Consider the following 13,652-nt stretch of genomic DNA (forward strand, 5'->3'; position numbering starts at 1 on the left):
TTCAGTCAGAACCTTCTCCCGGTTAGATCTGGAGCTACTTTCTTGCTTCTTCTCCAGAACTTTGAGCTCTTCGCCGTTTAACTGAAGGCTGGATGAATTGGTACCGGTCCACTGCTCAGCCAACAGAATCAGAACCGGAACCGGAGCTTCAGGAACGCGCCAGAACTTCTCTGGTTTCTCTGTTGGATTCCAGAAAACTATCAAAGTTCATATGAAGCAAAAATGAAACATAAATCTGATTTCTGTTCAACAGTTCAGACAGAAAGAGTGAATAGGTCCATTGTCCCGATTCTGATTCTGAAGATCCGGATCTTTTCCTTTAAATTCTGAGTTTTTTTTTCTGAAAACAGAAGAAGCATCGATCTGCCTTGATCTAACGATCACATCACAGAGGATCACTGATTCCTCTTCTGGCTCATGTTGACAACTATATACATTTATTTATTTATTTATTTATTAATAAAAGGAAATAATTTTGTTAACTTCAATAATATCACACCCATTAATATTCCAGCTGAACTGACTTGTTTATTATTATTATTAGTAGTAGTAATAATAATAATAATAATAATTAATAATTATTATTAATAATAATAATAATAATAATAATAATAATGTCTAAGTCATCATTAATTGCCTACATAAATAAAATGAATGGAAGAAAAAAAACAACCCACCAAAAATAATCGATTATTTGGACCTTTAAAATGAAACCAATAAAAACTAGAATATTTCTGAAATCAATTTTTGTTTATAAACAAAGAGTAAATGTTTGTAAACAATAAAGGACCGCGGAGGCGCAGCGATGATCTGAGGCAGAAGTTTAAACATCATTAAAGCTCCAATCAAACACTTGAAAAGATGAAAAGTGAAGCTTTACGCGGCTTTACGGCGCCACACTAAACTAAATACTCATCAGCGTAAAACAATAAATCTCCCATAAATCCATAAAGACGCAGATAATTCCTCCACAGGAGGCCGCGGAGGCATCTTCAGGGTTGTCGGTTCGAGTCCCTCGGAGAGAAACAAATGAAAACCCGATTTATGAGAGAAAATCTGAGAAATATTCCCGACAAACTGGAAGAGTTAGAGCCAGGAAACATGGGAATAATGGAACAATCTGTTCACTGCAGAAAAACAGATTCGAGTTTTTAACTCTTTATTAATGTTAATTATGATTTTTTTTAAAAAAATAGAATTGTCATATTAAATCAGAACAATAAAAACATATAAATGTAGAAACACGGAAATAATCAGTTAGGATTAATATCTGCTTAAAGGTCTTTTTTATATTTAGATATACTATAATGAACTAGACACACACACACACACACACACACACACACACACACACCCACACACACACACACACACACACACACACACACACACACACACACCTGTGAACATTCCTGCGTGTCTAGGTTAGCAGGTGTGCGTGGCTCTCACTGCGCCGGCCCAACATTGATGTTTATAGGGAATAAAACCGAACCGGGTCAGAATATTTAGTAACAGAAACGGAGGGAGGTGACGTCAGCAAATCTTTATGTTTCTACTATAATTATGAAACGCTTTTATTTTCTCTGCCTCCTCAACCTGTGAAATATGTTCATATTTATTTATATTAAAATGAGATAAAAGTCTGTTTTACTCTTTGAACATCTTTAGGTTATTTATTCATATGAAAAATAAACCTGCGGAACATTTGGATCCGCGAATCGAACCGCTGTCGGTTTCATCAGAACCACAGAAAACCCCCCCAAACACATAAATTAATGTTTCAATTTATTAAATATGATCTTAATAATCCTGATGAATTCAAAGCAACTCAGAGATTATTTTAAATCTGATTAAATAATGTAAAAATGCTTAATTTAAAATAAAATTAATCAATAAAAACAGCTTCTATCGATAAAAAGTATTATTATTATTATTATTATTATTATTATTATTATTATTATTATTATTATTATTATTATGCTCAAGGCGCATTTTGTAATTAATGCGTAATTCGTAATAATCAATTGAAGGCGAAACTCATGTAAAATGATTTTAAATAAACGCCAATAATTAATAGAAATTAAAACATTTCTGTAATATGAAGTTCAAGCACGTTCTTAGAGCAAGCTGAACTTAAATAAAAGTAGATAATGTCATTTTCTTATGTTTTCAATTTTAGCTTAGCTGAAGTGAAAATTAATTTAACTAAACTGTCATTAATGATCAGATAATTTAATTTCAGTTTATTTTTGGTTCTTTATAGAGAAATGGAGCGCGGCCCTTTGAAATGTAAAAGCCCCCCCTTGGGGATGATGATGATGATGATGATGTTGACGATGATGATGATGATGATGATGAGGGGGAGGAAGAGGAGGATATCAGGCCATAAACGAACCATGTGACCTCGGCCGTTTATACCTGGCGCAGCCGCAGCGCGCGCAGACTCGCAGGGCGGCCGGCAGGCAGCAGGTGGAGGCGCGCGCAGGCCACGGACACGCGGACACAGAGCTCACCTGCAGACAGGTGAGCGGCAGCAGGCAGGCTGGAGCCGCAGTATGCTGAGGGAGAGCCCTCACCTGGGAAGATGTACGTCAGTTACCTGCAGCTGGACAAGGAGCCCACCATGTACCCGCACCAGAACCCGGTGAGCCGCCACCCGGGGCTCAGCCTCAGCCCGCAGAACTTCCCGGTACCAGGCCCGCCGCAGTACCCGGACTTCCCCGGGTACCACCACCACCACCACCACGGCCTGAGCGCTGAGCCGCAGCAGGCCGGCCCGGGTGCCGGCGGATGGAGCCCGGCTTATCCGCCGCCGCCGGCCCGAGAGGACTGGACCGCGCACCAGTACGCCGCTGCCGTGGGCGCTCCGACCGCGGGCGCCGGGCCTGCGCTGAGCTTCCAGGAGTTCCCCGGTCAGCCGTCCGCGCTGCTGCCCGCCGCCCTTAACCCGTCCGCGGGGCAGCTGTCCCCCGGTTCCCCCAGGAGGAGGAACCCGTACGACTGGATCCGAACCTCCGCGCCGCCCAGCAACCCAAGTAAGAACCGGAACCAAAATCAGCAACTGGGCCGGCAGACGGTACCGATGCTGCAGAATATTAAACATTATAAAACTTTAAATCAATCGGTTATTTCTTAGTTAAACATGGAAAATGTTCCGTTCCTGGTGACTCGGTTCGGAGCAGTTTGGGACCGGGAGTCCCGCCGCTCCCAGCAGAGAACTGTTGGACATTTTAATATGAGGCTGATATGAAAACAGAGACGATACGAGTCAGCTTCAGCAGCTGCAAAACTCTGGCAGGAAATACAATAACTAACAATAACTAATCATGATTAATTATTGATATTGACAATATTAATAATGATATTTATTATTATTATTATTATTATTATTATTATTATTATTATTATTATTATTATTATTATTATTATTATCATTATACCGCGGCCTTATCACTACACTGCCATTAAATATTACATTTATATTGTTTATATGTTCGGGTTTAAAAAAAAATAATTTTTTACATCAGATTTTATCTGGATGTTTCAGCTTAATTTTCAGTTCGTTTCCTTTGATCCCTAATTATTTCATTAATAATAATAATAATAATAATAATAATAATAATAATAATAATAATAATAAAAGGCCTTTCTCTAACGGAACCGAAACATTTCACTCCGATTAATCTAAAATAAATCCTAACTATCGGTGTGAGTTCGGCGGCAGGAGGTGGAGCCGCGGGTTCGTCCGTTCGGTTCGGAGCTGCCATGAGGCTTCATGATGGAAATGTTCCGGTTCGGGCCGACACACCTGGACACTGTTGATGAGGAGATGATAAAGGCGGCACTCCACTGAGAGTGGACCAGAACCAGAACCTGGAGTTAGGCGCTTGAAAACCGGACCATCAGAACCGACTCACCGTCCTGTTTAATACCACGACCTGCGGTTCTGTACTCGGAACCGAACCGAACAGAAGTTACTGCTCCTATTCTGACCCAAATGATAGAAACCCAAATCTGGTTCTGAGTTTGGACGGAAAACCTTTAGCCGGTACTGATCCGGATCAGTCCGGGGTTCCGTCGGGTTGACGGAAATATCGATTCTCCATCAGAAATATTGAATATTCCGGAAATTTGGCTCAAAACTCATAAAAACTTTGATCGACAGAATAATACTGAGGAACTGGGCTGTTGCCATGGTTACAGCAGCCAGAACCCGGAAGCCCCTTCTCTCTACTGGACCATTAAAACCCGAACCCTTCCTGCCAGTAGAACCCAGTAGAACCAGAACGTCTGGACCTTCCAGAACAATCCAGAACCTTTTAACTTCAAACTCTTTTTTCTGTTAGAAATTATTTAAATAAATAAAATAAAATCGTTTTATTTATTCATTTAAATTTTTCCATTTTCTTTTTTCTTTTTCATGTTTCTTTGCTTTGTTCTGATTGACTGAGATGAACAGAACCAGCCCGTGGTTCTGGACCTGTACTGAGTCAGTTCCAGTATGGTGGAGGCAGTGTGGTGCTGTGGGCCGTCGGTCAGGAGAGACGGTGACCTGAGAGGTCAAAGGTCAAACCACCAGAACTGTCAGAATCTGTATTGGACCTTCAAACGGGTCTGAAGAACATCTCAAGAACATTGAATCGAAATGATCGATTCGGTTCTGATTGGATCGGGCTGGTGTTGGTTCTGACAGATGTTCCTTTGGTTCTCAAATGCTGGACCACTAACAAACCGGACCGGACCACTGTGGGTTCTGGTTGATTTTGTTGATGACAGATCCGGTTATCAGGCTCTGACAGACAGAACTGGACCGGGTCGGGTCGGTGCTGCCTGCTGCTGCCTCCTGTTTCCTCAGTCTGGTTCCGTCTCCTGGATCCAAACCGGGTCCGACTGGTCAGGAGCAGAGCCTGAAGGATGGACCCTTCAGGTTTTGAAGAGTCTGACTCTACTCTTCAAAACCGTCCATCCCGACCTGAGTGTGATCCACTCGGGTCTGGTGACCAGCAACACCGTTTCTGACATTTAACCCTGCCGAGTCACCTCTGACTTACTGCAAACTCTCTGGTTCTGATTGGACTCTCTGTATGGTCAGAAGGACTTCTTGTTCCAGGTTCATCAGGTTAGAACCTGTCCTCATGGACGCCGGACCAGAAGATCTGTGAACAGAACCAACTGGAACAGGATCATCTACAGAACACCAGCTGTACACAAGACCGGTTTGGTCCGGTCTGGCAGTCCGACCCGGTCTGCTTCTTTTCTTTGGTCCAAACAGAAACGATTAATTGAATTAATTGATTATTGAAATGATCACCAACTAATTTAGTGATTGATTAATCGTTCACTAATAATCTAAAATGGCCACATCTGGGGTATCTACAGTGGTGCAGCTGGTAGTCAACTTTCTGACAGTAACTCTGATCTCGAGTTGCGGCTCCAGGTGCATTGTGGGTGATGTAGGTTCCGGCTCTGGAAGGGATCAGTCGGTTTCAGCAGTCATGTGAACTCTGAGGCCATAAACAAATGAAAACTGATAAACTGAAAACTGGATGCAGGCGTCTGACTGCAGCAGTGAGAACCGCTCTGCCTCTGGCATCCTGCAAAAACTCACATCTTTATATACTGACAGCCGATGTGATTAAAGGTTGCAGCTGAGAGGAAGAAATCCTGCTGCAGAACTGGGTCACTGCTGGTCAGAACCGGGTCACTGCTTGTCAAAATGATCGCTGTACGACCCTCTGATTATTTACATATGGATCCAACAGGAAGTGATGTCATAAAAAACTGTTATGATTATAAACACAGTGAAGCATCTGATGTTCACAAGGAATGGATGATGGATGGATGGATGGATGGATGGATGGATGGATGGATGGATGGATGGATGGATGGATGGATGAATGCATGATGGATGCATGATGGATGGATGGATGGATGGTTGGATAATGGATGGTTGGATGGATGGTTGCAGGATGGATGGAGGGATGATGGATGGATGGATGGATAATGGATGGATGATGGATGGATGGATGATGGATGTATGGATGGTTGGATAATGGATGGATGGATGAATGCATGATGGATGCATGATGGATGGATGGATGTTGGATGGATGGATGATGGATGGTTGGATGATTGATGATGGATGGATGGATGATGGGTGGATGGATGGATGTTGGATGATTGATGATGGATGGATGGATGATGAATGGATGCATGATGGATGTATGGATGGTTGGATAATGGATGGATGATGGATGGTTGGATGGATGGATAATGGATGGATGGATGAATGCATGATGGATGCATGATGGATGGATGGATGTTGGATGGATGGATGATGGATGGTTGGATGATTGATGATGGATGGATGGATGATGGATGGATGGATGGATGGATGGATGTTGGATGGATGGATGATGGATGGTTGGATGATTGATGATGGATGGATTTATGATGGATGGATGATGGATGGATGGATGGATGTTGGATGGATGGATGATGTATGGATGATTTATGATGGATGGATGGATGATGGATGGATGGATGGATGGATGGATGGATGGATGGATAATGGAAGGATGGATGATGGATGGATCATCCATCCTTCATCCATCCTTCATCCATGATGGATGAAGGATCATCCATCCTTCATCCATCATCCATTCATCCATGATAAATGGATGATGGATGATGGATGGATGGATGGATGGATGTTGGATGGATGTATGAATGATGGATGGATGTATGGATGATGGATGTATAGATGATGGATGGATAATGGATGGATGGATGGATGGATGGATGGATGATGGATGGATGGATATTGGATGACAGATGGTTGGATGGATGATGGATGGATAATGGATGGATGTTGGATGGATGATTGATGATGGATGGATGGATGGTTGGATGTTGGATGGATGATTGATGATGGATGGATGGATGATGGATGGATGGATGGATGATTGATGATGGATGGATGGATGTTGGATGGATGATTGATGATGGATGATGGATGGTTGGATGGATAATGGATGGATGATGGAAGGATGGATGGATGGATGGATGCATGATGGATGGATGCATGATGGATGCATAATGGATGGATGATGGATGATGGATGCATGATGGATGCATTATGGATGGATGGATGTATGGATGACGGATGGATGGATGGATGTTGGATTCATGATTGATGATGGATGGATGGATGGATGGATGGATGGTTGGATGTTGGATGGATGATTGATGATGGATGGATGGATGATGGATGGATGATGGACGATGTATGGATGGATGATTGATGATGGATGATGGATGTTGAATAATGGATGATGGATGGATGATGGATGATGGATGGATGGATGGTGGATGGGTGATGAATGGATGATTGATGGATGGATGATGGATGTTGAATAATGGATGATGGATGGATGATGGATGATGGATGGATGGATGGATGGATGGATGGATTTATTTTGGATGGATGTATGGATGACAGATGGATGATGCATTGATGGATGGATGTTGGATGGATGGATGATGGATGGTTGGATGATTGATGATGGATGGATTTATGATGGGTGGATGGATGGATGATGGATGGATGGATAAATGGATGATGGATGGATGTTGGATGGATGGATGAAGGATGGTTGGATGATTGAGGATGGATGGATTTATGATTAATGGATGATGGATGGATGGATGGATTAATGATGGATTGATGGATGATGGATGGATGGATGGATAGATGATGGATGGATGATGGATGGATGATGGATGATTGATGGATGGATGATGGATGGATGGATGATGCATGGATGATGGATGATTGATGATGGATGGATGGATGGATGATGGATGGATGGATGGATAGATGATGGATGGATGATGGATGGATGATGGATGGATGGATGATGGATGGATGGATGATGCATGGATGATGGATGATTGATGATGGATGGATGGATGATGGATGGATGGATGGATGATGGATGGATGAATTGATGGATAGTGGATGTATGGATGATGGATGGATGATTTATGATGGATGATGGATGTATGATTGATGTATGGATGGATGGATGGATGGATGGATGGATGGATGGATGATGGATGTATGGATGGATGTATGTATGTATGTATGGATGGATGGGTGGATGGATGGATGACGGATGGATGATGGATGGATGGTGGATTGATGATGGATGGATTTATGATGGATGATGGATGTATGATTGATGTATGGATGGATGGATGGATGGATGGATGATGGATGTATGGATGGATGTATGTATGTATGGATGGATGGATGGATGACGGATGGATGATGGATGGATGGTGGATGGATGGTGGATGGATGATGGATGGATGATGGATCGATGATGGATGGATGGATATTGGATGGATGGATGATTTATGATGGATGATGGATGTATGATGGATGTATGGATGGATGGATGGATGGATGCTGGATGGATGATGGATGGATGGATGATGATGGATGGATGATGGATGGATGGATTGATGGATGGATGGATGGATGGATGGATGGATGATTTATGATGGATGATGGATGATGGATGTATGATGGATGATGGATGCATAATGGATGGATGGATGATGGATGGATGGTGGATGGATGATTTATGATGGATGATGGATGTATGATGGATGTATGGATGGATGGATGGATGATGGATGGATGATGGATGGATGATGATGGATGGATGATGGATGGATTGATGGATGGATGGATGGATGGATGATTTATGATGGATGATGGATGATGGATGTATGATGGATGATGGATGCATAATGGATGGATGGATGATTTATGATGGATGATGGATGTATGGATGGATGATGTATGGATGATTTATGATGGATGGATGGATGATGGATGGATGGATGGATGGATGGATGGATGGATGGATGGATGGATGATGGATGGATGAATTGATGGATGATGGATGTATGGATGATGGATGGATGATTTATGATGGATGGATGGATGGATGATGGATGATGGATGGTGGATGGATGGATGGATGGATGGATGGATGGATGGATGGATGGTAGATGATGGATGGATGGATGGATGGATGGATGATGTATGGATGGATGGATGGATGGATGGATGGATGGATGGATGGATGGATGGATGGATGGGTGAATGATGGATGATGGATGGTGGATGGATGGATGGATGGATGGATGGATGGTTGATGGATGGATGGATGGATGGATGGATGGATGGATGGATGGGTGAATGATGGATGGATGGATGGATGGATGGATGGATGGATGGATGATGGATGGATGGATGATGGATGGATGGATGGATGGATGGATGGATGATGGATGGATGGATGGATGGATGGATGGATGGATGATGGATGGATGGATGGATGGGTCATGTGACCTGTCAGGTTCTCCTCTCTCAGCCTCTCCTCTCCTCTTTGTGTTCCAGATGGTAAAACTCGGACCAAGGATAAATATCGGGTGGTGTACACCGACCACCAGCGGCTGGAGCTGGAGAAGGAGTTCCACTACAGCAAGTACATCACCATCCGGAGAAAGGCGGAGCTGGCCACGGCGCTCAGCCTATCAGAGAGACAGGTACGCTCCGATCGGGTCCACTCTGCTCCGAACCGATCCGATCAACAGGAAGTACGTCCCTGGCTTCCTGTTTGAGGCTCTGTGGTAGATCTCTCTGTTTTTAACCGATATGATGTCATGTAAACTTTTGTCGTCCATCTTTGAGTAAATCATCTGGAAACTCAAACCGACCAGCCGCTTTCTGCAATACCAACGTTCTGATCCGTTTCCAGGTGAAGATCTGGTTCCAGAACCGCCGAGCGAAGGAGAGGAAGATCAACAAGAAGAAGCTGCAACAGCCGGCCTCCTCCACCACGCCCACCCCCCCCACCTGCAGCACCGGAGGGGGCGCGCTCAGCAGCAGCAGCGTCACCATGGTTACCAGCAGCAGCGGCAGCAACGGGCTGGTGTCTCCATCTTCTCTGACTCTGAACATCAAGGAGGAGTACTGAGGGGTATAACCGCAGAATGAGTCGTCCTTCCACCAAACTTTCTCTGGCTGTTTGATCCGGAATGGCTGAAATAACTCTGATTGGTCCAGAACTCGGCTCCTCTGGTGGTTGGACCAATCAGCTCCAGACTCGGGGTACAAAGGTCGCGGAGCTTCAGGAAGAACTGCTCTGGTTTCTGATTGGCTGACAGGAGGTCAGGTGAACCCTGTGCTCCTCCTAGGTTCTGGTAGAGCTGCTGGACCCGACCCGCTCTTAACAGAACCTGAGACCTTCAACCAACAGCAGAGACTGCTGTCACCTCTGACCTCTGACCTGGATCTGGACCTCCTGACTCATCGTTACGTTTTTTTTTTTTTTTTACCTTCAGACAGTTCAACAGCTGATGGTAAAACTAATGGTCAGAACCAGACGGTTCTGATGGCTCTGGTTGGTTCTGGTTGGTTCTGGTGATTTTGGAAACTTCAATCAGAACCATTTTCCATTTCTTCTGGATTTAAAACTCTGAAGTTTTTTTTCCTCCATTCAACAAGAAATAATTTAAAACTGTATTAAAATGAAAAACGCAACTTTTACTAAAACTGAACTAATTGCTTTTATAGGTTGTTTTATTTTCTAATGTTATTATAACAGTTAATCATTTGGACTCGTGATCATCAGAACCATACATTTTGAATTTTATACATTTGTATAAAGAATTTATCAGATTTATTTATCAGCATGTTTACCAGTCAGTCGTCCCAGAAATACTAAATATCAATAATAATAATATCAATAATAACTCAATCAATTGAGGAAAATATTTTTATTTTAAAGTTTTAATCCTGAGGATAATTTCCTGTCCAGATTAATATGATCAATATGATCAAAATAATTGCCATTTTGTCTGAAAAACGTCATAAAAGGTCTAAACTTTTATTAAACACATCCAGGTTAAAGTCAAATGTTTATTTATGTATTTTCTTCTTCAGTGATTTTATTTTGGGAATTTAGAGACTAAAACACAAAGAAAGAACTGAAACAGGTTTTTATGTTTAATTAGAAAAGAATGAAAACATAACAATAACTTGAATGTTTATTTAATCCTTCATGAAACGTCTGAAGGAACGTTGATGCAATCCGCATAAATATTATGACATCAGACGTCCTGAAAACAATTAATGAGCTGTTAAAAAAAAGATAAAGTAAAATAATCCACAGCTTTTTTTAAAAAAAAAAAACACACACAAACAGTTTAGATATTAAAACATGATTACAAAATAAAGAGTCAGGGAATCAGTAACTGGTAACCGGTGGTCCGGTCCAGTCTATGAAAACATTAATCATTAATAATTAAACTTCCTATTTCTGGTGGACCAATCAAAGCCTCTCCTCCCGTAGTTTCCATGGTAGCAGGGTCTTGAGAGAAGTTCTGGAGGGAGAATCTGGACCAGAACGTTAATTGGTCCGGTTCCATCGATCCAGTAAAACCGGGAGGGAAAAACGTTTCCAACTCAACGTTTCAACATTCAGAAGCTGAAATGTTTGGAACCAGAACTCCAGCAGATCCTGACCCGCCTGGTGGTTCTGATCAGGTTCAGGTTCTGGTCCAGTTCTGTAGGAACCGGGTTCTCCAGAAGTTCTCTGCTGATGTTTGTTTTTGCTCTGATTTCCTGTAAATGTTGGTGATTTTAGAATTCATCATTTGTACATTTCAAATGTCGTTTTTATTAAAAACTAAAAGTTTTATTGTGAAAGTTTGTGTTGGTGTTCTTGCCCTGCTGTCCTGGACTCCTGGAGTCCAGAACCCAGAACCCAGACCCAGTCAGGATGTTCTGGTAGGGTAAATGTCCTGTTCCTGCTGATCGGCTCACCTCGACGTTCAGAGACCAAATGTTTCAGGAATCAGAATTTAAACCAGACAGAACCAGCAGACATGTTGGTGGAACCACTGAACCGGGCCTGATCGGACCTGGAGCATCGATTGTCTGATTTTAATAAGCTGTTCTGGAGTTCTGCTCAAACAGAACCATGTTTGCTGAGCGGCGCATCGGTTGAGGTGTGGCGTCCAAAGGGCAAACACAGGATCTGCTATCTGTCCACACTGAGACCTTTGTCCTCCAACAACAGCCCTATCTGACGCTGATACACACTATCTGCAGCGGGCGCGTGTGTGTGTGTGTGTGTGTGTGTGTGGCAGCTAACCATGGAGTCCGGCGTCTTGAACTTGAGACCTTCGTTCTGTGACCAAATGAAACAGATCTCCAGGAATCATTTGTCTTGAAACTCCTAGAAATCAAAAGTTTTAAAAATGTTTTAAATTTAAAAAGAGACTCGAGCCGTCAGCCCTGAGGAACTCCTGAACTGATCCGTTTCTGTTTCTGAATCAAACATCTTTACAGCTTAAATCATAAATCACCTGGCCATGAAGTGAAGCTGATTATGACCAGGTATTTCCTGGCCTTGACTCTCCGTTGCCGTGGCAACGGGGCTGCCTTCAGGTTAGTGGTTTCAACCCTGCAGACGCTCCAGCAGCTCAGGATGAATCAGAACCTCGTTACGGTTCTGAGCCATATTCAGAACAGCTGAGAGAAAAGTAAATATTTTATTTTAATATTTTTAATCAGAAACATTCGTTCATACGCTAGATTATTCAATCCAATCGGTTGATTTTTAACTTTATGAACTCAAGTGAAATATTTTTATTTTTGTGACCCGATAGAATCAGTAGTTCCTATTTATAGTCATAAACACCTTAACCTGAACCCTTATCGTTTATATAATTCATTAACATCTGTGACACCTGCATCTGACATAAGGATGTCGTCACGTAGATGGTTTAGGCCACGCCCCCTCGTTAATGTGACCTGAGTGTGAAAATGTGCCGAGTCACCGAGAGCAGAAACAGAAATACTCTGAAGAAATGTTGGAAACCTGAGATTAGGGTCATATTTTTATTTAAAAAATGTTTACAAATATTTTTTCCAGGATTAAAGGTGAAAATTTAACAAACGTAAATCAGGTAATTTTCTGATATTGACAGGAAATCAGTGATGGAAAGTCAAAGCGTCAGGTTCTGTTAGAATATCCGGGTCCAAACGAGTCAGAACAAGTTGGATCAGAAGGTTCCTGAAGGTCACCACAAGGTCAATATGAACCGACAGGTCCAGAGGAAGTTCTTCTCAGCGCTTCCGTCTCAGTTTTATCACATTTTAGTCCAACCAAAGGATCCAGTAGTACCGGCCCAGTGGTACCGGAAGGACTAGTGGTTCTCGGACCGGCTGCTAGTTTTTACTGGAACTAGAACGTTTTAGTTCCGTCAGCAGTTCTGATCCGTCTGTGGTTTTGACACAGCAAACTGCTCTGGTTCTGAACCATTTGGGATGTGGTTCTGGTCCATTCTGGGTCTGGTTCTGGTCCATTTTGGATCTGGTTCTGGTCCATTCTGGATGTGATGGAAGGCCGGGTCAGGGTTGGGGGGTTAACCCTAACCCATACCTTGTCTCCTTTATCGGGTTGGTTCAGAAAAAGCCCAGTTCTGTTGGTTCTCTGAGCTCCACTCTGCTTTCTAGGGGCGGAGCTGCCAGGAGGGCCTGATCGGCCAATCACACGCAGAGCTGC

The 13,652-nt window shown here is 42.8% G+C and overlaps 1 protein-coding gene across 1 annotated transcript; it reads left to right on the forward strand.

The window, feature by feature from the left end:
- The first annotated feature begins 2,441 nt into the window (after positions 1-2,441).
- On the forward strand, positions 2,442-11,778 carry cdx1b (caudal type homeobox 1 b). Its single transcript, XM_032575705.1, has 3 exons — positions 2,442-3,035; positions 9,476-9,624; positions 9,837-11,778. The coding sequence occupies exons 1-3, from the start codon at positions 2,585-2,587 to the stop codon at positions 10,053-10,055; spliced, it is 819 nt and encodes a 272-aa protein (XP_032431596.1). The 5' UTR covers positions 2,442-2,584; the 3' UTR covers positions 10,056-11,778.
- Positions 11,779-13,652: the final 1,874 nt, after the last annotated feature.

Source organism: Xiphophorus hellerii, chromosome 11 (assembly GCF_003331165.1).
Source record: "Xiphophorus hellerii strain 12219 chromosome 11, Xiphophorus_hellerii-4.1, whole genome shotgun sequence".
NCBI classification, from domain to species: Eukaryota; Metazoa; Chordata; class Actinopteri; order Cyprinodontiformes; family Poeciliidae; genus Xiphophorus; species Xiphophorus hellerii.